We start from the raw sequence: 24339 nt of genomic DNA on the forward strand, positions 1-24339 counted from the left end.
TGGACATAAATGATTCCACCAAGACAAGGTCATAGAGAGTACATTTTTGCCTCCCCACTTTGAGAGAGCAGTAATACTCATACCTAAACCTGAAGAGCTGCAAGATTTGAATAACTTTCTGGAGGAACATGGAAAGTTATGGGGCAGGGGGAGGTTCATTGGTTTAATTGTTTCCATGGTTGATTCAATTGAAAAAAAACATACAATTGACCTGACTGGTTTTAAAATTACCTAGTTGTTCAGACAAGTTCAGCTAGTCCACATTGCAGGTGTAGCCTCATTGTCATAACACTCCTTAAAGTGACTGTCAAATGGGGGGGGGCGCCAGTGTGGGCACACATTGTGAATTTTAGAACTTTTCATCAATGAATTCCAGAATTAGTTGGGCAGCCCCTAATTCAGCACAGGAAAATGGATGGTAATAACTTCCAACACAGTGTGACCAGCTTTCTTGACATCTGAGCTGCAAATCCCTTGTTGTTTCTGGGCTTCTCCAACTCACTCTGAACCAGAGAATAGGAAATACAGGCAAATAACACTGGGTAGAGATCTGTAATCAGAGGCTAATCAAATTGTGTCTATGAGATATGACCTGAATTCTAATTTTGCCCCTTTATGCTGTTGCTGTCTTTCTGGGTTTAATATAAAACTTCATCTTTGCCCTCAGTAAATTCATCTGCAGAGTGGAGGCTATAAAAAGATTATTCCTTTTTAGAAATAAAACTATGAGATGTTCAGTCCCTATTTTTTTTGATGAATGGATATCCTTGTGATCATTGTACTTCTTAATAGACTAAGCACAGGCAGTTCTTCTGGGCCCCTGGGTCACATAATCTGATGTCAGCCCAACTGCCATTTCACTAGGGCAAGGAATGGAGGTGGGAGGATTGGAGGATATTTTTGTCTTTCTTTCTGTTGAATGAAACAGAAATGGGAAAAAGTCTTGCATCAGCCATAGTGTGGGTTCTCTCATGCTCCATTGGGCTTCATGCTCACACTTCATGCACGAAGGGGGCCAAGGCTCCCTCTGGCTCAAAGCAGACGTCAGATGTTAAACAGCTTGAATGAGGAAAATGAGGTAGGGAAATAGAGAACTATTTCAGTCTTTTTAGTACTTATACACAATTCAAGCATTGAAGCTAAACCCCTTTCACCCATACCACATGACTGGCTTTTTTTAAAAACCTACCTTTGGTTTTAAGTTTTTGTTATTTTTTTTAAAGGAAAGCTATATCTAAAAGTTCTGCCTATGACCTAATTCTGTAGGCCCAGAGTACTAACTAGAAAGAAACTGCAATGGGATTTCTTCATTAGGATTACAACTAAGCAGTTAACAATACTATAGAGATTTTTCTTTCTCCATGTCTCATGGTTCCAAGTATGTGGACAAACTCAATATAAGGATTCTGGCTCTTGGGCCTGAAGCCAAGAAGGAAAAGAGGAGCTCCCTGCTTTCCTTGGGTTACTCAGGAACTTCCCTCACTCCTCTAAACCTGGCCTCAATGACATGAGCCCAGGAACTTACTTCTGCACCCTGTGAATACCAAATTTAGTCTGTGCTTAAGAAAGCAAGTACTGAGATCATCCCCTTGTCTGTGGATATTTTTTTCTACAAGTTTGTCATTTGCAATGTACTCATTCATTTTATTCCCCAAAAGAAACCTCATTTCTTATGGGGAAAAATGCCTGGCCATGTACCAAGGTTAAATTCCTGGGGATTAAGTTGAATCTTTGAAGGATCAGGCAGTCTCTGTAATTTTTCAAAGAATTCAATATCCAATGTGACCTTGGGGTGGGATGGGAGGGGGAGAGGAGCTATGAAAGAGGTAGATTTACTCAATATTTGACACCTTTCATGTTTCCTCAGATGACGTACAATTTTATAGCCCTAGATGAGAAAGGAATGGAGCCTAAAAATCAAACTTTTCAAGTGATTTTTCTCTAAAATCTCTAAACTCATTTCTCTATAATCCTGGACAGGCTTCCCTGGTCAAAACTAACTAGAGCTCTTACCTTCCTCCCTTGTCCAGGAATTCTCTGAAAGAGACCTGTTCTCAGACTTCTGGTCTCTGTATTACCACAAAATCCTGAAAATGGCCACAGTCCCTGGAGGGCTGGGACAATGATATAGATAATCCCACCTGGGGGGGTGGTAGGTAGAGTTAGAATTACTCAGGGGGAAACTTCCTTTCCCTGAATTGTCAAAGTGATGACCTCAATCCAACCCTATCAGATGGTGAGACCTGTGATCCAAAACTAGATCCAAGTGAAACATACAGCCCTACTAATTAGTGATTATTGTGTAGGTACATATATTTAAAAAAAGAAAGGAGCAAAGGAGAAAGAGGAGGAAGGAGGAGGAGGAGGAGAGAGGAAAGAGGAGGGTAAATGAAAGGGAAGGAAGAGAAGGAGGAGGAAGAGGAGGAGGAAGAGGAGGAGGAAGAGAACTGATATTTTTTTTTCCTATTCTAGAAATGTGATCTTATTGGTAAAAGCTGTGTGGAAACTCCTTCTACCAAAACAGATCAATAACTCATCATTATGGCAGCTAAATGGTACAAAGGATAGAGCACTGGTTTTGGAGTCAGAAGGACTGGAGTTCAAATCCAACTTCAGACCCTGGACACTTACTAACTGTATGACCTTGGGCAAGTCACTTAACCCTGATTGCTTCACATCCAGGGCTATCTCCAGTCATCCTGATTCATATCTGGCTACTGGACCCAGAAGGCTCTGGATGAGAAAGTGAGACATGATTTAGCACAGCAGCTCCTCACTCAAATCCAATTCATGTGTTTATCATGGCATCACCTCTCTGATGTCATGGCTTTCTTTGAGAATGCAGGACAAACATCAGAGTTGTCTGGGGCAGGTGAGATAGGTGAGGTGCCATAGGTCAAGTAGTCAATATCACAGACTGGAGATTGAGCTATCACAGTTGTTCCTAACTCCTTGACTAGACCTCTGTGCCCTGCACCAAGCTGTATTCTACTGGGATGTCTTTACTAAATTCACTTTAGTGCTCTGGTGCTTGGGTGCTAATTTTTACCTAATCCTGTTAAAGAATGCAAGTAGATCCCAGGGTCATCCCTAAGTATATGGATCTAAAGGAAACTCAATGAAAACCTCTGGCTTCTGAGCTACCCACCATATTGAAACAAGCACTACCAAAACCTGTGTGCCTGTGAAGGAAAAGAGAAAGGGAGGATCTATAGGTGTAATTCAGAATTAATGAAGAGATGAGATCTGAGAGTATAGGCTACATATACATTCTGGCATGCATTCTCTCTTGGCATCCCAGCAAATTACTTTTTTGATGGCTGGTACGTTTTCCCTTTCCCTTTGATCAAGATGGCAATTCTGAAGTGGTGGGGAATGACAGTGTGTGAACATCTCTGGCAAATGGTACCTTCTGGTTTCCTCAGGGCATCCTGCCAAAGAGGGCAGATAGTAGCCCCTGAAGGGCTAACAGTTCAGTTTCAGGAGTACCATATTCTCCTACATAATAAGTGCTGAGAACTGGAGAGCAAGAACATGACCATTTTTGTCTACTAATGCTTTTTCAAAGAGATAGAAGATTATATAGGAGACTACATTTGACCTAGTCATAGACAAAAGACACAATCCAGGCTATTCAAGTCATTTCAATAAAGCATGCTAGAATCATACCAAGAACTAAATGCTGTCATGTGGTCTGGTGTGAAAGAAGTTTGCCATTTAACAAATGAACAAACCCAGAGAAAGAGGCCCTTGAGCTGAGTCCTAACCTAGGCGAGTATTGGGGCGATTCTTTGGGTCCTTTGGTTGGGTACTTCTTATGCCGGGGAGTTGAAGGGGGTGGGGGACCCACAATCATATCTATCCTGGCAAAGTAAATAGAAAAAAGACACCAGCAAAATGCATAATGAAGCAACATGTGGAACAGAGTTGGTTGGAAACTTGCAGAAACATAAGGAATAACTAAAAAAAAAAACAGATTTTCCCCCTTTGGAAAAATATATCATATTCTGCTCAAAACGGTTGATGAAATATTTGTTTGTCCTCTGATTTGCCAAATCTTTTCTCAAGTTCAAGCAAAGCATTTAATTCAGAGAGCCAGGCATACACATGGCATTACTGCTGTACTCCCTGAAAGCAGCATGCAGTCCCCACTGGAATATATTTGCATAGCTGTGGAAATATACCAGCAAGAATGTTGGCTACAGAATAACACATATTATCATTATTATCAAGATGACAGAAAATATCCTGAGCTCCTTTTCTTTCCTCCAGAGAATGAAGCTAAAAGGAAAACTTAAGACGAGAGAGCCTGGTAAACAAAACACAACCATAGTGAGAAGAAAGGGTGAAAAGAGGAGGGACAGAGACACAGGAGAAACACCACAGTTCAACACAGACACACAAAGAGACAGTAATAGCAGCAGTACTGTGTGTTTGAGTCAATGTGAAAAGGGACTGGGAATTTCCCCGGAGGTTCCTTCAGATGAAGTTTTATTTACTAGATGGTACCCACTTGCTGCTCATATAACCTAACCCACCTCCAAGAAGGTAGCCAATTCCAAAAAGTATTGTAATAAAGAATTATAATAATTATAAGCATTATATTCTTTATGGCTTGCAAAATATTTTACATTTGTTATTTTATTTGATGGATTTGAACAGTAGAAATTACCCCCCAAATTGAGCAAAAAGGAAGTGGCTATCATTCTTTCTGTCAGTCTTGGCTGTTCCATAAAAGCAATATCCTATATTTAAATATAATCAAAGAACCTTTTTTCTTCCTTCCCAGGCCTCAGAGGAAACCCCTGGAAGACCAATTAATACCAGAATGGAACTCTCTTTTCAGAAATGAGACCTTCTTTCCTTATAGCAGAGGGTCCAAGCAATGATCACTAAATTAACTGTTTGGCTTCACCATGAGTACCTCCCCTGAGCTGGAGTAAAGAAGCTTAAAGACCAAGCATTAAGTCTCTGTAAGGAGGCATGCAGGAAAGCTTATTGAGAAGAAAAATGTGAAATACTTCCAGGGCGGGTCATATGCCCTTGAACTTGCAAAGACATATGTTTAATTGGGCTTCTACAGAAATGGCAGCCTTTCTCCTTATCCTTCAACACACACACACACACACACACACACACACACACACACACACGCATACATATGCGTGCATTCACATTCACACTAAGTAGTCAAAAGTCTGATTTTTGTATGTACAGAAGTATGTGCAATGAAGCACTTAGGCTAGCTCCTTTTAATCAAAGGAAAGAAACAAGGTTTTTTTCCCCTCTTAGAACCAAACCAGATGCACCTTTCCATTCCTCTCACCAAGATGAAGTAATCATTTCTGAAGTCACTTTGTTAGAAGGAGACAGAAGCCTACCCATTGTGTTCTAGTAGGAAAGAAGGTGTCAGGAAGCATGTCTACCACCAGGTGGACACACAAAAATCTCTCTGGTCATATCATTAAAGAAATTTGCTCAGCCCTCCATCCATCTATTCAAAAACCTGAACCAAGGAATGGGGTGGGGGAGAGCGAAAGCAAGAGTGAGAGCAAGAGAGAGAGAGAGAGAGAGAGAGAGAGAGAGAGAGAGAGAGAGAGAGAGAGAGAGAGAGAGAGAGAGGAAAAGGGGTCAAAGGAGAGGAAGGGGAAGGGGGAGAGAGAAAGAGGGAGGGAGGGAGAGCAAGAGGAGAACAGAGCAGAGGAGAGGGAGAAATTCAGCATAAGCACAGAAGAGACTAGGTAGACCCAGTCTAGTACCTTCTGTCCAGTCCCCTTCATCACTGATTTGGAGCCAATGAGAAATGTGAGCAGTGAGATATCCCACACCCCACCCCAATTCACAGGCACAGCCATCACCACCTTACCTTAGTCACTTGTAAGAAACCATGAGTTTTCTCCTGGGGTTGGGTAAAAAAAGATTAAATAACCCCCAAAAAAGGAGACAACTGAATGGTAAAGCTCTCACACCCACCCCATGACAAAACCAAAACCAGAGGAGCGTCTTGCCTGGACTGAAGGTTTTTAATCCGGGATAACATATCCAGATGTCCAGCTGAATACTGTTCAATGACATCCATCACATCATAGGGTCTCAAGCTCTCCTTGAACTTCCGTTTGGAAACAAGGAAGCGCATGACACTAAAGAGGAAGACAAAAAGGGACTTAGAACATCAAGATCAACAGAAAACATAACAACATAAATATAAAAGAAAGGGCAGACCCCTTTCCCAGGCCAGTCTTTTGCCCCCAGGACAAATTTTAAATTTTCATCTTAAATTTTCATCTTAAAGGGTACAATTAAATTAAATTAATTTAGCACAATTAAAGGATCCTAGCAATGTGATCTCCAGATCACATTAGTCTATCCTTCTGCTAAATCCTTCTACACTTCTTATCTATACCATGCAATTATCAACTCATTGTATAACTTGTCACACCACTTCAGAACTTAATACTTTTTAAAGTCCTTTCCCATTTCTTTTCTCACTTTACAATACCTCTGAGTTAGATAGTGAAGGGAAGTTATTTTCATTTTACAGATTAAGAAGTTCAGGTTTAGAGAGATTATAGAGGGCACTAGGGCACAGGGAGCAACTTGGTGGCACAGTGGATAGAACACTGACCTTAATAATGTGCAACCTTGGGCAAGTCACTTAAACCCACTGCCTTGCCAAAAAGAAAAAAAAGAAGCTATGGAGGTTATAACCCATAAAAAAATTTATAACCCACATTTTATAAATGGTGGCACCAGATTTTTTGGAGTCTTCTGTCTCCCAAGACCAGTACTTTGCTCACTCTCTTCTTGTTGACTCTTTTAAGAAGTCAAAATTTTCAAATTCATCAGGAGAGGAACATAATTCAAGTCCCCAGAATGTGATAGGGTAATGTATTTGAAACAGATCCCTGAAGATTATCTTCCCACTTTTGTCTAAGGAAGTTATTTGCTTGTTTGGATAACTCTCCCAGGTACCTTATAAAATTAACTTATGCCCTAGTTTCAGAATTTGGAAGCTCCCTCCCTCTTTCTCTCCAAGAAACACAAAGCAAACAGAAATATCAGAATTATATTAAGGGCCCTGGGTGTTTATTAGGATTCCTCATGATTTCTTTTTGAAGCAAAAATATGTCAAAGTTTAGTCCTGCAAAGGCCTACAAATACAGGAATGTGGGTAGCAAAGTGACTGGAATGCCAGGCTTGGAGTCAGATCTGAGTTCAACTGTGGCCTCTGACATTAGCTGAAAGACCCAGTCTCTTGATTGTTGTTTGATTCAATTTCCTCATCTGGAAAATGGAGTTAATAAAAATACTTGTCTCCCAGGATTGTTTTGAGGGTCAAATAAAATAATAATTATAAAAACCTTAGCTTGGTGACTGACACACAGTAGGCCCTATATAAATGTCAGCTATTATTATTATTGTTATTATTATTATTAATTATCATTATTATTATATTTTATATAAGCAGAGAATCCAAGGGAAATGTGTCAATAATCAATGGATGGAATCTATAGAAAACTCTTTTGAGTCTCTTTATTTTCACTTCTTAAACTTCCTATGAATTCTGCTAGTGGAGAAAAATACTTCCCCTGCCTCCCCTTCCTTTCCCTTTCTTGACTTGGATGGTGGGAGTCTTACCATACTGCCCTGATGCTGACTTTCAGGCCTGGAGTCAAATCTTCTGTCACAAACTCACAGTTGCAACTTTTGTTGTCATCTACAATGTCCTCTCCTGGGAGACTTGCTTCTGGGTGAAAGAAAATACCAGCTGTGATTTAGCTGTTCATTACCATAACTGGAAATACTCACAGAGTCACAGAATTATGTACATAGAGGAAGAATGTACTTATAGATACACTGGGCTATTGTGTGATGCCTTGGGCCATGGTGGGAAAACCTCTGACCATCAATCATTAGAATTGTGTCTCTATGATTATTACTAAACTCTCTGTCACCATCAAGTGTGCCATCATCTTCCCAGTCACCCAGATCCTCAATCTCAGTGTCATCCCTGCATCCTCATTGTCAGTTGCCCTACATTGCCAATCTGCTATCAGATCTTCTCATTGATACTCAAGTATCCATTCCCTTTTCTGAGACATCCACTTCCCTAATTTAGAGCCTCACCATCTCATTTCTAGACTACTGAGATAGTCGAGTGAGTGAGCCTTACTCTCATTGGAATTAAGTTCTGAGAAGGAATAACATACACACTCAACTGGGTATTGAAATCTATCTTACCCTAGAGGAAGATAGGAGAGGAAAGGGATGGGATTGGGGGGGGGGGAGGAAAAGAGGTGATAAAAGGGAGAGAAGATTGTGGGAGGGGGTAATCAGACAGTCTTCTCTTAAAAAATAATTTTGTTGGGCAACTAGTTGGCTCAGTGGATAGAGCACCAGTCCTAGAGGCAGGAGGACCTGAGTTGAAATCTGGCTTCAGATGCTTAATAATTACCTAGCTGTGTGACCTTGGGAAAGTCACTTAACCCCACTGCCTTGCAAAAACTGAAAGAGAAAAAGTAATTTTAATTGATCTTTTGTTTTTTATATCCCTAAAGTTTCTCCCAATATTCTTCTCTCTTCCCCTTCCAGCCATACCGTACTTAAAAAATAATAATAGAGGAAGAAGAATGAAAAAATCAGCAACACTGATCCAAAAAGTCTGAAAATATAGGCAATGTTCCACATTGGCAACCCTCCAACTTCTACAAAAGAAGGGGGAAGGTATCTTCTATTTCTTCTTTGGGGTAATACTGGCTCTCTCAAGAGACATCTTTACACCCTTCAAGAGGGTTTTTTACTCATTCATGATGTGGTTAGTGCTCCCCACCAAATCTCAGTATTTGGGTATTTATTTTGTGTAATTTTGTATTTACTTGTCTCTAAACATAATATCTGCCCATAATAGAATTGTAAGGTCTTTGAGCTCGTATTCTTCTCCCTTTTGCATTTGTATCCCATTTCCTATCCCTGCCTGGAACATGGCAGACTCTTAACAAATTTTATTTGATTAATTGATCAAGATAAGCAAAAATAAGGATTGTTATGCCCATTTTCAGAGAAGGAAACTAGGCTCAGAATGGTCAAATGATTTGCCTTTAGTCAAAATTTGTCTTTAGGCAAGATTTGATTGTGAAACCAGGACTTTTGACACTAAGTTCAGTGTTCTTTCTACAATACCAAGGCTCTTTCCACTGTACATGAAGAACATCAGTATCAAATAGAGCAATCCAGAAGCAGCTCAGTAGATAGAGCTCTGGGCTGGAGTCATCTGAATTCAAATCCAGCCTGAGACACTTACTAGCTATCTTGTAACCTTGAGCAAGTCTCTTAACCCTGTTTGTTTCTGTTTCCTCAACTATAAAATGGAGACAACCATAGCATCTACCCCCTAGAGTTATCATGAGAATTCAACTTGTAAAGTTCTTAGTAGAGTATGTGGCACATGGTAGTAGGTATTAATAAATACTTGTTTCTTTCCTTCCAACTCCTGAGTAGCTATGTTAATGGAGAGGAACAGAACTATGAATAAAAACAATCTGCTCTGTTTCTGGAGGCAGCTTGTTATGTCAAAATATAAAAATCAAGAGACTTGGGTACTGTTCTTGACTTCTACTAATTAGCCACATGACCTTGGACATTTATTTAAATCTCCTTAAACTCAAGTTTTTACATTTATGAAAATAGTGGTGCAGCTCCAGCGATCTGAGATGCTGTTGTTAAAAAGTCAGTAATATCTCATATATGTGAAAGGACTATAAATGTACTATATCAAAATACAACCCTATTATAACAATAATGATGATAGAAGTCACTTTGGGATACAGATTTTTGTCTACACTTAAATTATACAAGTGTTTAATATTCTTGGATGCTACTGCTATAATATTATACATATATATATATATATATATATATATATATATATATATATATACATGCACATGCACCCATATGTCTATATATACACTTAGTATACTATATATACTATAGACAAGTAGGTATAGTTTATACCAGATATGTATGTGTGTGTGTGTGTGGTAGCTAAGTAGTACAGATGGATGGAGTGAGTATCGGGTCTAGAGTAAGGAAGACTATTCTAGGCAACTACCTGGCCAACCTTACAGATCAGAACTTGGTGCCTTCATCTATTCTTCGCCTCTTCTCTGACCTCAATATAATATTATGGCTATAACTGATACATTAAGGCCTTATTGGTTTGCAAATCAACACTGGGTTGTCATCTGGCCACAATGCCCAGAAGGAAAGGTTTGAGCCTTTAGAATCACACAAACTGAAGAAAGAACCCATCCAGCTTGATCTCACCTTCAGAGTTCTGCCTTGATGCTGCACCTTTGATCCGAAATGCTTGTCGAGCTCGGTTTCTGTCCCCAAAGCTCCAGCTCTTGGGCACTTTGCTTGGGCTGTCCTCAATGCTCTGGTCTGCACTGGGTGATCTCCGGACACTCTGGGCCTGCGGAGAACTTTTCCCCTTGGCACCAACGCCTCGGGGACTGGAGAAGACACGATCTTTCAAACTGACCTTCTGACTGTTCAAGTGAAAAACCAACAGGAACAGACAGACAGACACACACACACATACAGAAAAACAGCAAGAGAAGTCACTCCAGAAATAACACACAGGCTTTCTTTCAAGTGTTTATGACTGACACCACCTCAACTCAATGGAAGAGAGTCTCTGGCTGGAGAACAAAAATATAATAAACTAAAAGAGGGTAAGGCAGTAAATGACTGGTTCAGAACAGCTTCCACAAGAAGAAATTGAAAAAGCAAAGTGGGGAGGGGAGTTAGTTTAGAGAAAAATTGGCTCAATGAAGAAGGCTGAAAAAGAAATGCCCTCCAATCTCAGGAGGCTTGAGTCCACAGGCTTGACCTGGTCCGTTCCCAAGTCCGGCTCAGGTGAAGACGGCAGAGTAAGGCCCATGGAATGACTAGTGATGTTTGTGTATCCTTAAATCACTTTTGTGCTATCATCCAAAGGCACCAGAAACCTCTTTCTTACCTGTTCTCATGTTCTCACTGCTTCTACCTCCCTGAGCACCCACTAAGAAAATTACCTTGGCATAATCAGATAATGCTAGTCAAAAATAGATCATGAGAGAGAGGAGAGAGAGAGAGAGAGAGAGAGAGAGAGAGAGAGAGAGAGAGAGAGAGAGAGAGAGAGAGAGAGAGAAAGGAAGGAAGAAAAGGGTGGGGAAGAAAATATGCTTCCATTCCCTAAAACTCTTTTCTGGATTCTTTATTCTTTATCTATCTTTATCTATCATTTACTCATCATGCACCTATGTTTTACACTGAAACTTTTCTTCCCAACACACACCTGTATACCTTCTTCCCTCTTGACCCACCCCAACTCAACTTAAAGCCAAAAGCAGAACCATGCTCACTAACAGGTGCTAGGCTAATTATAAATGACTGAGTCAACAGACAAACAAGTATACAACCTGATATGATTCAATACTTATATTTCAACAACAAAAGCATGTGTTGGTCCATGTCCTTGGCTGAGAGGAGGGGCGGCACATGACATTTTACTTGGATCATTTAGGATCACGTCTCCTCATTTGTGAAGTCACTATCTGGGTCTGTTTATTAAAAGGATGAAGGAGAAATGCCATTACATTGTCACTTTGACTTATTTGCAAGCCTGCCCTTTCTTAATGGGTTTATGATTCAGAGAGCTGAAAATCATTTACCAGACAATCAGTGACCTTGGACATATTTGGATGAGGGATGGGCAGGCAGCATCAAAATCTACAAGAAGTGGGACTGTTGGCCAAAATGTAGGGGCTCATGGGCAACAGATTCCTGTCATGGAAATTCCTTTGTCTAGAAGAGGGAAAGAGTTCAAATTCACTAAAGTAAACTGCCCCTGTTTTTTTAAAGGACCTGAAATGTCCTTTCTGTGATAGTCTGAAATAATGGAGCTATCAGTGGGGGTTCAGACATCCTTCAATTATAAAAAAAACTTCTATAATACGTTCTGACCTACATAGAATATGGTTAAAATTGGCCTCACATATATACATACATATATATATATATATTATATATGTATGTATTTGAGGATAAACTTTCAGTTCTCAATTGTGGAAGCAAGTCCCCCCTTATAAGGGTCAGTAAGCTTCTTTTCTTTTCATCCCCTAAAATCATCTGGGATTAGAAATCAATCAATTAGCTAGTAGGGTACATTTTTAAGATAATGCATTTTTCTCCCAAAGGAAAAAAAAAAGACTCTTTGGTTCCTCTTTGGTTTATCTTAGATTGCAACTGGGCTTCTCTAAACCCACTGTCTTTTTTCTCATTGCTCAGTTGCCATGGAGATGACTGTGACACCCCCAATTCACTCACAGATGACTTTCTTGCAGCACAAGAGGAAGAATATGAGGCAGAGAGAAACACATTCTAAAGTCATAAAGGATGAATTAATTGATCTCTGCAACTCTTGACTACAGAATCAGGGATGTTTCTCTTTTAAGCCCCAGTGGTCTTGTTGTGACTTCAAAAGCAATTTTATAATCTCTTTGGCATTGGAAAGCTTCACATAAGCATGCCACAGTAATGTGCATTCCCATTCCCCACACCCACTCCCATGCAATTTTCTGGATAGAAAAAAATTTAGAGTCTGCATTCAAACACAATCTCTCTGTAGGGATAGACATAGCTTCAGGCTGGAAGGATACAGGGAAGGCAGTAGGCAAAGGGGTGGAACAGAGAAAACCAAAGGACATAAACACTCTAAGAAAATCTAAACCCATTTTATCACCCAGCAGAAAGGCCATTCAGAGGGGAGTACGGTGTCCCTGGATCTTCTCTAAGAGATATTAATAAAGCAAATGCTAAAAGACCTTCTTCTGCATGTGGCAAGGAGGATTTTGACACTTACGTTTATGCATGGAAAGTCTGACAAGATAGGAGATTTCAAAATAAGACACTCCAATGATTTACCATATAGAGGGAGAGGTTCCTTTTGTTGGTGCAAAAACCCAAAAAGAAAAGGAATCTTTCATGATGGAACCTAGTTATTGTACCCTTTTAGGTCCTATTCAAATATATTTTCTATTCTGATTTTCTTAACTAAGAGCTTCTGAAGTATATTTTTTTAGAAAATGTTTTGATGACTTCCATATAATTGATTTCCTTTGTATTATTATTATTATTATGTATTTTATTTTATATGCTTAAAAGTTTTATTCTGAGAAGGGTCTATAGATTTCCCCAGACTACCACAGAAGTTCTAGGAACCCCTCCTCTTTTAAAGGAAGCCTGTGGAGCAATTACTTGTGAATGATGTCACTTTATATAGTGGCCTTCTTCACACATTGTTAACTCAGCTCTTTTAATAAAAGTACAAGATGACCCTACCTCATATCAACCAAACTCTCCTCAATACAAAATAGTATTAGAAGGAAGTCCCAGAACAGTACTCATTGCCAGAAATTATGGCCCATTATGTTCTAATTTATTTGAAAATTATAGATTTTCAAACCAAAGTAAAACACAGACCACTAAAACCAGAAGCAATGAATTTCTGACTGATCCAGAGTCTGATTCCTTTCTTGCCACCTCTTCCTTTCCCTCCCCCTGCCTTATCCTCCTAATCCAGTAGGCAGCTGATGCAGTTATGTGTTAGCTACACAATTAGAAGACTCAGAAAGGCGGTACAGAAGGGCAAAAAAATAAACAGTCAGAATGCCAGGAATCCAGAGAATCTGAAAAGTGGACCACTTGCCCACAAAAACTAGGAGAAGGCTAGAATGAAGGGATCACTTAAGGAGAAGTATTTTTTGCTTTATAAGACTGGCATGTGAATTCTTATGATCCATCCCTTTAGTCATGATTACCAATGTTATCTAAGGTAAGTTTGAGAAGACAGATAAATTGAAAGGTCAAGACATCAGGTAGATACAGATCAATCTCTAGACAAGGGTTAGAAGCGATTAGGACATGGCAAGCTCACAGTCATCAATTTTCTGTGATTGATACTTTGTTCCCAAGACAAATCCTTTCATCATGCCTCTTCAAATGACTACCAGAGCTCAACAGACTTTCTACTTTCACTAAGATCCCTGTACTTCTACATTGGACTCTTAGGAAGGAGCAAAGGGCAAGAGTATCTTTATCTCAAGAACTACTTCACTATGTTAGGTCAAAGCTACTCAGATGTCCATTTTGGCAGGCATCAGTCCTTGTACAGGACCCATAAGTCCCCAAGGAATATGATACCTCAGAATCTACAAGAACCACTAAAGTATTATTTCACTTTAAAAAGTATCCTTAAAAAAGTATTCTTTTTACCCTCTGTCCTCAGAAAGACAATGGTTTGCTATTTTCAAGAAGATATCAATACATAAAGCACACACAATTTTGTTGTTCTGGAAATTTCTTCTACCAATGGAGATCACAACCTATGTATAATTTAAAATCCCAGGGAATTGTCTGAGGTTGTAAAGGATAAATAATTTGTGCAGGGTCATACAAATAGTGTGTCAGAGGCAGGATTTGAGTCCAGACCTTCTAAACTTCAGCATCAATGCTCTATCATCATACTATACTGCCTAAACTTCAAAGAGATGCCATAAATGCAATCATTGAAGGAAAATAATAACCACTAACTAAAACATCCCTGGACAATGGTGTGCTACTGATGATCTAAAGTCCAATCACCATGACCTCTGAAATCTAAGTTTCCAAGGAGAAATATGGCTGAAGTCACTAAGCAGTTAAGAAATGCCTTGGTTCTGCAGTGATGATTAGCAATTACTCTGTTAAGAGAGTGATGCTGATGTGGGCTGTTAGAACCAGCCTACGGGCTGCCAGCGGGCTAGGACTATGTTGGCAGCACCAATTCTGCCGGCCAAGATATGTAGTGGGATCTGTAAGGCAGAAAACTGTATACTTACACATGGTTGAATGAAGGACATATGGAAATTAATCAGAGAGGTCCCTCAGAGTCAAGCAGACAGAGGGGAAGAAGATTAGAGAAAAGAAAAAGGAAAACACTTGAAGTTTAATGCTTCTTACTTTCAAGTAATGAAGTGACTCAAGGCAACTTAACTGGCAAGAATGAAGAATGACAGCTAAGCCTTGTTGCCAGGGGAGGCTGCAGAAGACACTTAAATTGAGCCATCCCTCACTGCACCTGCTCCCCAAACAAGCTGAACAGCCCAAGGCTGCCTACATACTGACTCCTGTCAGGGAGTTAATCAAGTAGCAGTCCTGCTATGTTAATACCCACACACAATAATAAGAGCAAATGGAGCTGTTTCTGTCCATCAGTGTGGGGATTAAGTTTCACTGTTCTGGACTTCTGTGAGTACTGGAAGATGTAGGTAATCCTCTGCTTTTACTTTTAGGAAAAGCTCAAGGTCAATTTGAGCCTGGAAAATTATTATTTCTCTGAGCTTTGACTTAAATGAGGGTCTGAGGGCATTTCCTTGGAAACAGGAGTGGCATACAGAGAATATAATTCTTTTTCAATAAGCCTTTTTTCAAAGGTATATAGAAACATTCTTATGGACAAGATGGAAAGATCCACTAGATAATATATAGTATAGTTAGGTGAGCTCTGAATTGCATTGGATAACTAGAACTAGGGAATAGAGAGGAATCTATCAGTTCCAATCTGGGGTGAGGGGGAAGGGTGGGAGTCACAGAGCTGCACTGCTGTGACTGTCATTCTCTTCCTCAATAAACTTATGGGGATTAAAATATAAAGGCCTTCACAGTCTTAAAGTCTCCACAGTCTGACTCCAACTAATCTTTCCTAAACTTTTTGTATATTACTTCCTTTCCTGCACTCATGTTTCAGTCAAACTGGCCCTGACTGGTCCTATACACAATGCCAACTCCAGTCTCTAATCCTTTCTTTGTACTAGCCATTTTCTGAGCCTGGAATGCATTCCTTCCTCAGGTCAGTCTCTTTAAGATCCAACACAAGCACTGTTTTTCCACATTAAACCTTTATGAATCCACTCAGGTTTTAATGCTTTCCCTCTCCAAATTATGTCGTATTTCTTTTGTATATATTCTATGTATATGTGGTACATAGAATGTAAGTTCCTTAAAAATGGACTATTTCATTTTTTTGTCTTTGTATTCCTACCACTGTATCTAGCACCTAGTGCTTACTAAATAAGTAAATATTGATTGAATGAGTGATGGTAGGCCTCTATCCTTGGTCCTGTTTTATTCAAATTTTTATCAATGACTTATAGGAAGACAGAGACAGAATGCTTATCTCATTTTTGGATGACTCAAAACTGGGAAGGATAGTTATTACATTGTATAACAGAGTTGGTATGCAAAAATATCTCAAAAGGGTGGAATGATGAGCCATGTCAAATAAAGATGAAATTTAACCAGGATAAATATAAAGTCTTGCACTTGAAGGTTTTTAATGAGTTGTACAAATATAGCAGACTTTGAAAAGATTTCATATAAAAAAATTGGGGCACATGATTTTGATGGATTATAGGATCAATCAGAATCATTGATAAGATTTAGCAGGTCCCCCAAACTAATCTAATTTTAGTATTAATCATAAATAAAAGCATTAAGTGCCAGACACTGTGCTAAACACTAGAAATAGTAATAAAGGGGGAAAAACAGTCACTGCCCTCAAGGAGCCTGCAATTTAATTGAGGAGACAACAAGTAAATGAGCAGTATACACAATAAATTCCAAATAACCAACAGTAAGAAGGTATTGGCATTAAGGAGAATCAGAAAATGTCTTGTGAAGAAGATGGAACTTTATCTAAGATCTGAAGGAAGCCAGGAAACCCAAGAGGTAGAGATAAGGAGGGAAGGAATTCCAGGCATTGATTGGTCAGTCAATTAAAATTGTCAAAGTTGAGAAATGGAATGCGTTGTGTTAGGAACAGCATGGAGACCAGTGTCCCTGGATCAAAAAACACAGGGAAGAGGAAGGTGGTCAGGATGAGGAAGGGACTCAAAACATGCTATCTGGTTACCAATTGAGGATTAACGGTGATAGCCTATAAAAGAAAAGATTCAGTATAATATGATCTTGAAATATTTTTAAAATTATGCAAGAGAGAATAAAAATATTCTGTCCCAGAAACTGAACCAGGACAAATAGGTAGAAGTGTTATAGAGACAAATTTCAGGCTAATCCAAGGTAAAATTTTCTGGCCATGAGAATTTTTCCAAATTGAAATAGGGAGAGAGTTTCTTGTCAATGGAGATCTCAAAGAAAAGAAATTACCACTTATCAGGGATGCTGCAGGGGAGATTCCCATTCAGGTACAGTTTGGACTAGATGACATCTGAGGTCCCTTACAACTCTGGGAGTCTATGATTCTAGGAAGAATGGAAAAGAAAATAGAGAGTTTGGATGATGGAAAAATATTCAACTTTTCACGTGTACCAAAATCACTGACACTGGGGGAAGCAGTTGGTGTTTACTAGAAATCAGTGCCTACAAGGTTCCTAAGTTCCAATATTTCAAATGTACAGACTTCAAATGCCGAAGGCTCTACTATTATCTTTCCAAAACTGTGACCAAAGTCCTAGACTGGGTATTTGAGAGTTAGAATCAGAAAGTCCTTCATGATAACTTATTACAGTTGATCAGAGGACGTAGGTGTCAAACTGAAGTCATGGTTAATCTGAAGTCATCTCTTCCCCTGGAAGATTTCCCTAAGAAACCCCAAAATAAATAGATTCTTCTCTCCCCAGTATTCTAAGTCATTGCTTCTATAAGATTCCAACCATGACTTCCTTCCTCATCACTTAGCAAATATCCTATCTCTACCTCAATCCTCTGAACCATTACCATTTGTGCTTATGTATTTCTGTTCCTTAAGGACAGGGATTCAATTCTATGCCACCTTAGGTTGCCTATGTCCTGCTAATCACAACTTGGAAGCTTCCCAATTACTTGGTTCTTGAAAAGAGAGCATCCAGCCTACAAGGATTTAAGTAGGTATCTTAACTAGTTAGAAACATCAAAAAAAGGCCAAGTCCAAAATGTGAGATATTGGGGATTGTGTAAGAAATGAATCCTGTAGAATCTAGTTAAAAGAAAGGAATTAGCTTCATCCAAATTAACTGGAAGCATTCATTGTGTCTTGTTTTGCTTTGGAGATTAGAAACACTGGACAGTCAGGTCAGGAAAGCATCAACAGGAATACAAGTTATATTCCCATAGCCAAGAAAAGGGAGATGGATCCTGAACAAGAGTACCCGTGGAAGAGAAAAATGGAGAAAAAGTCAGACATAGACTCAGGGAAGGCTCAGGGAACAGAAGGAAAGTGGGAGTAATGAACAAAATGTTGGATTTGCAATAAGGACGGCCTGAGTTTGGATCATGCCTCAGACACTTAACAGTTGTGTGACCCTGATCAAATAACTTTACCTCTCTGCCTCAGTTTCCTCATCTGGAAAATGGAAATAATATTAGTATCTATCCCATAGGGCTGTTGTGAGACCTAAATGCGATAACACATGTAAATCACTTTGCAAAGCTTAAAGTTATATATAAATTCTAGCTATTATTATAAAGTGGAATTTCAAAGAAAAAGAATCTTTCATTTAGTGCTAGGGGAGAAGGGACCTCAGTCATTCAATTTGTGCTGTTCCTGAATTATTGGTCTCACTTTTTATACTCAAGTTCCCCAAGAGTCATATATCCCTATGCCACAATAATCTTTATCTCAACAATATAAGGTTTTGTCCTTTTGCAAAGTCTCCTAAAAGTTCCAAGTGCTGTCTCTGCCTCCCTAGTAAACATGATGCTTGGTGATGACTTGGAGGCATATACATTCTAGCAGGCAGTAGAAAGAAAGAAAGGAATGGGATAAGGGAAGTGTACTCCTAAACTCACTAGGAGTTCATGGTCCCTAGGCAAAGGCTGGTGGAACTGAGGATGTCAGATGGATTCAAGACCACATGCAGGATGCCATGTCACAAGCATGCGGCCCCCCCCTGGGTCCTTGGTCTCACTGCATTTCCACACACACACACACACACACACACACACACACACACACACACACACACACACACACACACACACACTCAGCATAGGTCCCTTTGGGTATCAGCACTGACAGCATGCAGGCGATGAGGGGACCAGTCATAAAACCCCAAGGGACAGAGTTGGCTGCCTACATTTTTCCGTGCTCCACTTTTGGAGAAGGAAGAGTTTGGAGATGGAAAGGGCCAGAAGGATGGGGAAGAAAGTTCAGGGCAAGCAGGAGAATGATAAACATAGTCACACACCAAGACAATAGAAAAAAAAAACATAATAGAAAAAAACATGGAAAAGTCTTATGCTCCTTAGACAGGTTGTCAAGAAGCACAAGTTCATAAGGAATTGGAGGAACTGTTTGATTTTTTTTCCCCACCATCTTGTCCAGTCTGCATAGGGGACACTGAATCTGGCCTGGAGGCCAGGGGAGGGAGGGGTGGAGGGATGAGTATCTAACACTCCTTCTCTGTGTGGGTTGGGACATCCCTGAGCTTCTCAGAAGCTTCCCCCAACACACACAGAGAAGAGGCATCTGTTTGGTCGATGTAGGCTGCTTACACATTAGTTTAACTGCATAGTAGAGGTTCTAGATTATCAGGCCTCACTGAAAACAGTGTAGGATCAAGTCATCCTTGGAAGGTTTAATTTTGAGCTTTCAGAGAAACCAGTACACAACTTTTCCTTTTAATTTTAAGTTTGTTTGGTTTTTTCCAGCTCTGGAAAGTAGGAAAAGCATCTCATCTTGTTTATCTTTGCCACCACCAAAATGAATAGAAATTTTCCATTCTGCAATACTGAAGCTTTGTTTAGGACATCGCTTAAGAATTGATTCAGGCAAGAGAGCAGGATGCCCAGGAGGGTGGCTATGGACCATTATCCCAATAGAAGCTGATGGATAGCTTGAGAATGCTCTCCAAGATCTTCCCTCCCCCTCCATCTAGTACCTCTATTAAGCAGGGTAGTATTTAGAACAGGGGGGAGCAGGGCAGAAAGAATGGGCCGTGCAGCAGTGGGTTAGTCCGTGCGACGCATTTCCCGTGGTACCTAGAGTTTCCAGAGCAGCATCCACACAGAGACTCTTTGCACGGTTTGCTTTTACTGGAAATGAGGGGAGAGCACAAATTAGTTCTGGAAGCCAACGCCAAACAGGAGACTTTCATTCTGGTTTGTAGATGCATCAAAAGAGAATTAAACGCCATCCTTTAAGGGCCAGGCTCATAGCAGAAGTCTGTACTGAGCAGCTCCCTGGGTGCAGGGTTCAATTTGTTTAAAAGAACAAAAGGAAAGGAAAGAAGAAAGGAAGAAAAAGAAAACAAACCAATCAATTCAGAAACTGCATAGAGGGCACTGCTCAGCCTCCAGTTCAGTATTACTGAAAAAGTCCCTTCATCTCACCATTTACTGATTTTTGGCAGCAACTGGATTCAGTAAATGTAGTAAAGGGGACTTCTGACCAATTTTTCTGCCTACTTGGAAAAAAAAAGTCTATTTTTTTTCCCAAAAGCTTATATATATATATATATATACATTTTTACTCTCTAAAGTCAGAGTTCAAGTAAACATTTCTTTTAACTTGTGTATTATTTTTTGCGATTTTCATGCTGACAAAAAATAATACTTGGGATTGGGCTTTGTCAAAAACTGTTTGAAAATGCCACAAATCTTGCAAAGCCACAGAACTAAGGAAGGGAGAACTCAGAGGTTGCTTCTTTTGAAGCTCAAACATTTTGGGGAGGAAGGGAAAAAAGTGCAGTTCAGCTTTATTGACCTGTTAACACACCAACAAAGCTTCATGGATCCGGCCAAAGGAGTCAGAATTAATTTTACCTTGGCCTCTCACACCATCTGACATTCCCCGAGCCAGGCCTCCCCTATGGTGGAGCAGCTACCACTTTTTATAGGTGTTACAAAGCAATTAGATAAAGTTGAAACACAAGTGAAATTCAATATTATTCAAGAGGCAATGGCTGAGGTGTCATTGGGTGATTTCTCACAAACTAATAATAGCTTTAATGCAGAGAAACCAAACCTGATTCCATTTTCAGCTTGGAAGGTCACGTACTTGTCACCTGGGTCATAGAGGACTTTGCAGACATAACTTGTTGCTTCAAGAAATTTAGCCCACATTGTGATAACAGCCCACCTCTCTTCCTCCCTCTAAAGGCCCGAAATGTTTATTTGCTTTCCCTGTACAGGTCCTAGTACAGACATAGGTTGACTAGTACACTAGGATCTAATTTAATACACTCAATAAAATTCAGAAAATTGCTGAACAGTATACCATGCCTCCTTGTTAGCAAGGAAGATCTCTTTGCCACATGTTCCTCTCTGATGGAGGAGCTGCTAGCAGCATTTTCAGATGCCACACCAGAAACTGAGATCATTGGAATAAGATTTAGCCTAAAACCATACTTCTTTGGTTTAATTTTTTTTTAAGAGGCAGATTACTTTTTAAAAAATTATCTTCCCGCAGTTTTTAACTTTAATTTGGCTATGTTTAACAGCCTGCAATCCAATTAAACTAAAAACTTAATAATTAACATGATCCCTTGAACAGAGAAATCTTAAGGACAGACACCCCCCCAAAAAAATCTACTCCTTCCATCTATTATAGATCACATGGATGTCTTAGATGGCTTACTTTCTGGGAAAATAGGAAATTAATTCCATGAAGAGAATTTCTCCAGTGTCAGCCCGGGTCTACAACATCTATATAAGCTACTGTAAGCTCCATATTGGCAAAGATTCCTTTGAATGGGCACTAATTCGATATGGCAACCAGCTTTGACTAATAATTGTCAGATCTTGCTTCCTAGTACTTGTTCCATCCTGTAACCTATTGTTTCACAGTCAAATGTTTTACCTAAGAGCTATCCTCAATGAAGACTTGTTGCTTTCAGAGAGCAACAAAAGCAAGTTGGAGAGGTCAGTTTGGTGAATCATTGTATATCATTCACAACTCTGACGGTCAAGGCTTTGCCTCATTGAGAATGGTGCAAGGGGTGGCTAGGTGGCACAGTGGACAGAGCACTGGCCTTGGAGTCAGGAGTACCTGGGTTCAAATCCGACCTCAGACACTTAATAATTACCTAGCCATGTGGCCTTGGGCAAATCACTTAACCCCATTGCCTTGAAAAATCTAAAAGAAAAGGGAATGGTGCAAAAGGATCATATTTGGGTTGGCAGGTAGCCCTTCTTCATGTCCTCCCTCCCTATTCTGATCTGTCACCTGTTCAGATCAGCCAAAGGGAGCTCTCTGCAAAGACCCAGAGAAGCTTATAGCCTGCTCACCTCCAGGTAGGATCATGAGGGTGGCACAGTAATGCCTACACAGACTCTCTGCCAAGACCAGACAATACAGAAACATGACTCAAACACCTAGACTCCACTTCCCCAAGGCAATGATGCCAGGGGGCTGTGGAAGGGTGGGAAATACACATAGAAAGGAGAAAGAGGTGAAGTCCCCAAGTACATGGGCATGGGTAGAGATTCCCTACCTCCCCACTCCCAAGCACAAACACATGAGTCAGCAGGAAATGAGATGAGATGAAATAAAATGAAGGACAAAGTCACGGCATTCCACCAATTCTTAATGAATTGGGTATCTAAAATAGATTTAGGACCAAGCCACTAGAAGGACTATTTATCTATCTAGTTTTATAAATATAGATATAGATATCATAAAACTAGCCTCCTTTTCTAATATGTTTGTCTTTTTTGTCAACCTAACTTAGGTCACAAGAAAGGGAGACTTGAGGAAGCAGCTAGGTGGCACAGTGGATAGAGCACCAGCCCTGGAGTCAGGAGCACCTGAGCTCAAATCCAGACTCAGACACTTAATAATTACCTAGCTGTGTGGCCTTTGGCAAGTCATGACCCCAATGCCTTAAAATTTTAAAAAAATTAAAAAAAAGAAAGGAAGACTTGTCATCAATTTCACAACACAGTCCTGGGGTGATCCTGACCTCAAGTAGTCAAAATCATAAATGAACATTCTCAGTATTATACAATTTAAAGAATCACCTTTCTGTGTCCAGAAAATAGAATTTTATTGCTACAAGTTGGATTTTCTTAAAATTTCTCCTACCTTTTCAAGGATCAGTCAGTTTATTATTTTTATTCCATATTCTAAAGTAGTTAGATTTGGAAATATAGGCATGACTTTTGCATTTTTGGCTAGAATGTCAGGGCTACCAGGTCAGATTATGGGGCAGGAGCTGGAATGGGTAAAGAAATTTTTCAGGAATTTTCTCAACAAGTCTATCTGCCCAAAGGGAACAAACAGATAGCTAACTATAACTCTAAAAAATACAAGCTCCCCATAGAACTAGGAAAGCCAAGTCCTTAATAGACTGTGAAAGGAAGCAAGAAGAATTGATGATCTGAACCACTCTGAAGAATCACAGGCATTCAGATTTCACTTCCCTGCCTGGAGCAACAATGACATCAATTTATGCACCTACTAGGAACTGAGGGTTGAGTGGAGTTCTGGAAGAGGGATATGAAGGACATCACCTATTTTCAGGAAGAGTATGAAGGAGGGTTTCCATAGCATCACACTAGGAAGAGCATCAGATATTCATGATCAATTAATTAGTAAAAAAACCTGACTTGGTGAGCAACCAATATTCGTGACATCAGAATCCCAAGATAGGATGATTTTTATTATTTAGAGAAACCAGGAACTCATTTCCATTAGAATAATTAATGGAAATTGCATACATGCAGGGGAATATTATTTCTTACCATTATTCAGAAAAGAAGATATGACTTTCACTAAATATGGGATGAGGCACTAGGCAAATATGGGAGAACCAAATCACCTTTGGTTTCAAGGTGCCAGCACCCTAAAACCCAAAAGTTCCATTTACATCTTTGCCTTCATCTAGGGGAAACTAACTTCTCCACTACCATTATCCTGTACTTAGGCCAATTTCAAATATGTGTTCTTTCTTAAAAAAAAAAACCCAACAAAAACTTGAAGCTCCTAAGTTTACCATGTTTGGAAATCTACAGGGGAAGGTTTGGATAAATTCCTGCAACATCACCATCATCAATGTTGTGAGTTAACAAAGTACTGGAGACCAGGAGAATGCATCTCACTGAAAAACACATGGGAAAGAGACTGGGCTGTGCTAGGAATGAGGAAAAATGAAGAGGGGGGAAAAGGGAAAGGAAAGAATCATACAGAACACATTACAGAATGTCATCACAGGAGTTTCTGGTATTCCTCACCTTTAATTCTGCCTTCAGTGAGAGCCACCTCATCTCAAGAGGACAGAGCAGAAATCAGAGAGACCCAGAAAAGGGCAATGACAATGA

General features: G+C 39.8%; 1 protein-coding gene across 10 annotated transcripts in view; it reads right to left on the minus strand.

Moving 5' to 3' along the window:
- The window catches only part of KCNQ2 (potassium voltage-gated channel subfamily Q member 2), a 129857-nt gene that overhangs the window by 4472 nt on the left and 101046 nt on the right, over positions 1–24339 (minus strand). For 2 of the 10 annotated variants that reach the window (XM_074227450.1, XM_074227447.1), the window contains 4 exons: positions 10327–10550; positions 7639–7747; positions 6009–6140; positions 3768–3863 (listed from right to left, as the gene is read on the minus strand). In XM_074227450.1, the coding sequence (XP_074083551.1) occupies positions 3768–3863; positions 6009–6140; positions 7639–7747; positions 10327–10550 (561 nt within the window). Of the gene's footprint in view, positions 1–3767; positions 3864–6008; positions 6141–7638; positions 7748–10326; positions 10551–20061; positions 20116–24339 lie in introns of all 10 variants that reach the window. The other 8 variants (XM_074227470.1, XM_074227459.1, XM_074227464.1 and 5 more) reach the window with 6 other exon arrangements.

Source organism: Macrotis lagotis, chromosome 1 (genome assembly GCF_037893015.1).
Source record: "Macrotis lagotis isolate mMagLag1 chromosome 1, bilby.v1.9.chrom.fasta, whole genome shotgun sequence".
Taxonomy (NCBI): Eukaryota; Metazoa; Chordata; class Mammalia; order Peramelemorphia; family Peramelidae; genus Macrotis; species Macrotis lagotis.